We start from the raw sequence: 2,377 nt of genomic DNA on the forward strand, positions 1-2,377 counted from the left end.
TTGCCAGGACAGCAAGCAAGCTCTAAAATGCAATGAAGTGGCTGCTCTGATAGAAAGCTTTCCCACAGTCAACGATTTTATAGGTTTTTGGACCAGTGTGAGTTTTCTGGTGTGCGATGAGGGAGGAAGTCTGGCTGAAGGCTTTCCCACACTCACGACAGCCGTACGGTTTCTCCCCAGTGTGCGTTCTCTCGTGCCTAACCAGGGAGGACCTCTGGCTGAAGGCTCGTCCACACCGATCACATTCATAGGGGTTCTCGCCAGTGTGAGTTCGCTCGTGCTGGTTAAGTGACGAGCGGTCGCTGAAGGCCTTCCCACACTCGTCGCATTCATAGGGCTTCTCGCCAGTATGTGTTCGCTGGTGCAGAATCAGGTAAGAGCTCTGGCAGAAGGATTTCCCACAGTCTTTGCATTTATAGGGCTTTTCCCCTGTGTGAATCCTCTGATGTTGGGTAAGAGACGAAATCCTGTTGAAGGCTTTCCCACACTCTCCACATGCGTAGGGCTTCTCCCCAGTATGAGTTCTCAGGTGCCGAGTGAGGGTTGAGCTGTGAGTGAAGGCCCTCCCACAGTCCCCACATTCGTATGGCCTGTCTCCTGTGTGAGTTCTCCGATGCTCGCTCAGGGAATGCCTCCGGTTAAACACTTTCCCACACTGGGGGCATTCGTAGGGTTTCTCCAATGTGTCAATTTTGTTGTGTATCATAAGAGCCATGTTGCGATTAAACGACCTCCCGCTGTCTGCATATGCAGAAGATTGAGTTATTCCGCATTGAATTAGGGAACTATTTTGGCTGAGGTCTTCCGCACGTTCACTGCTTTCCCCGGGTCTCTGGTCTATATGTCCCACCTGACAGTGGTTTAAGAATGGATCAGCGACCAAACTCTCAACATCTAGGTCACAGTCATAGAAGTGTTTTCCCATAGCACAATTTCCCTGCGAGGAAACAAGGCCTGAGCTCGGAATACAGTTTTTCCCAAATTCATGCCAGGCAGTAGCCTTCTCGTGAGCAAATGCCCTTCCTTGGAGGTACGCCATCTGACTCAAAAGCCTCTGGGAATCTTCATGTTTCTCTTTACATTGCCCACGTCCCCAGTCTTCTCTGGGAAGCTTTGTACCACCAAGTGGTTCTTCCCCCAAAACCACCTCCTTGTAAACTGACCCTTGGATTTCCAGTCTAGTCTCCCGATCTGAAATAAATTGAGGGAAGAAAAGAAACGAATAAAATTTCTAACTTAAGAACGGTGAGACAGAAGTACTTCACACGGATAAAAGGCACATGTGGATTCATGTTCAATTACTGAGTTTGAACATGGAGGACGAGAAAATGAGACAGATCGGTAAGCCGGTGCGCTGAGGAAAGGACACAGAGTAAAAAATTTGACGACGAAGAAAAACAGAGAAATGTAAATGTAGAAGGAACTGCTCTTTGAAGAAGGAAGAATAAGAATGGCAGAGAGAGAATTATCAAGAAAGAAGGGAGAAAAGATATAACGAGAAACACAGGTACAATGGCTTCAAGAAGGATATGGGAAGCATCCCTCTACTCTGCACCCAAAGACAGGTAGGAGAAGGCTGCCGGAGGATGAACTGAAGGCATCCGAGAAGGTGCCACCAAGGACCTGGGCCTGCTCCTTATACGATTAGGGCCTCTGTGGAGAGATCTTTGACTTTGTCCCCAAGATGCTGCCCCACCCCAATGGCTCACATCTGCCTGGTTCTCACCTGGACAGGAGGCTTGGGGAATTCCTTTCGCTCTCATCATCATGGCTGCTCCCTGCTCCAGGTGGAAAGACACCGCTGGCTGAAAGAGTGAACACCCTGTCCACAGGGAAAGGCTGCTGTCTCGAGAGCTTTGTGCTGGAGAAGATGTACCATCCTCGATAACTGTATCAAGACGTTGGTCCTTCGAGGCTTCTGAAAGGACAAGAGCACACCGACCAAGCTAAAGATTTTATTTTCCTAATTAAAAATTGGTGGATCTTACGTTTCCCCAAAGAAAACAAATGAGTGGCCAACATGCTCATGAAAAGATGTGCACCATCACTAGTCACGAGGGAAAAGCACAATGAGACACCATCTCACACCTAGGAGGATGGCTACGACTTTTTAAACGAGAAAAAAAAATACAGAAAATAAGTATTGGAAAGGATGTGGAGAAATTGGAACCCTCGTAATTTGCCGGTGGGAACGTGAGATGGGGCAGCTTCTGTGGAAAATAGTCTGGAGTTTCCTCAAAAAGCTAGAGAGTCGCTATATGACTCAGCAATTCCGCTCCCGGGTATAGACCCAAAAGGATCAAAAGCAGGGACTGGAAGAGATGTTTGCACACTGTGTCCACAGCTGCAGGGCTCACGGGCCTCAAAAGGTAGAAGC

The 2,377-nt window shown here is 48.3% G+C and overlaps 1 protein-coding gene across 1 annotated transcript; it reads right to left on the minus strand.

Moving 5' to 3' along the window:
• Positions 1-6: 6 nt before the first annotated feature.
• Positions 7-2,129, minus strand: ZNF554 (zinc finger protein 554). The gene is made up of 2 exons (XM_011386485.2): positions 1,727-2,129; positions 7-1,191 (listed from the first exon to the last, which is right to left on the minus strand). Exons 1-2 carry the CDS (start codon positions 1,767-1,769, stop codon positions 23-25), a joined length of 1,212 nt encoding a protein of 403 aa, XP_011384787.2. The 5' UTR covers positions 1,770-2,129; the 3' UTR covers positions 7-22.
• Between the last annotated feature and the right edge of the window lie 248 nt (positions 2,130-2,377).

The sequence above is a fragment of the Pteropus vampyrus genome, unplaced genomic scaffold (assembly GCF_000151845.1).
Source record: "Pteropus vampyrus isolate Shadow unplaced genomic scaffold, Pvam_2.0 Scaffold1943, whole genome shotgun sequence".
NCBI lineage: Eukaryota > Metazoa > Chordata > Mammalia > Chiroptera > Pteropodidae > Pteropus > Pteropus vampyrus.

Excerpts from the sequence above, each read along its gene's own strand:
- ZNF554 (XM_011386485.2), bottom strand. The coding sequence starts at position 1,769 with ATGATGATGAGAGCGAAAGGAATTCCCCAAGCCTCCTGTCCAG. Across the intron at positions 1,192-1,726 it reads TCCCCAAGCCTCCTGTCCAG|ATCGGGAGACTAGACTGGAA; the intron begins GTGAGAACCAGG and ends AATTTATTTCAG.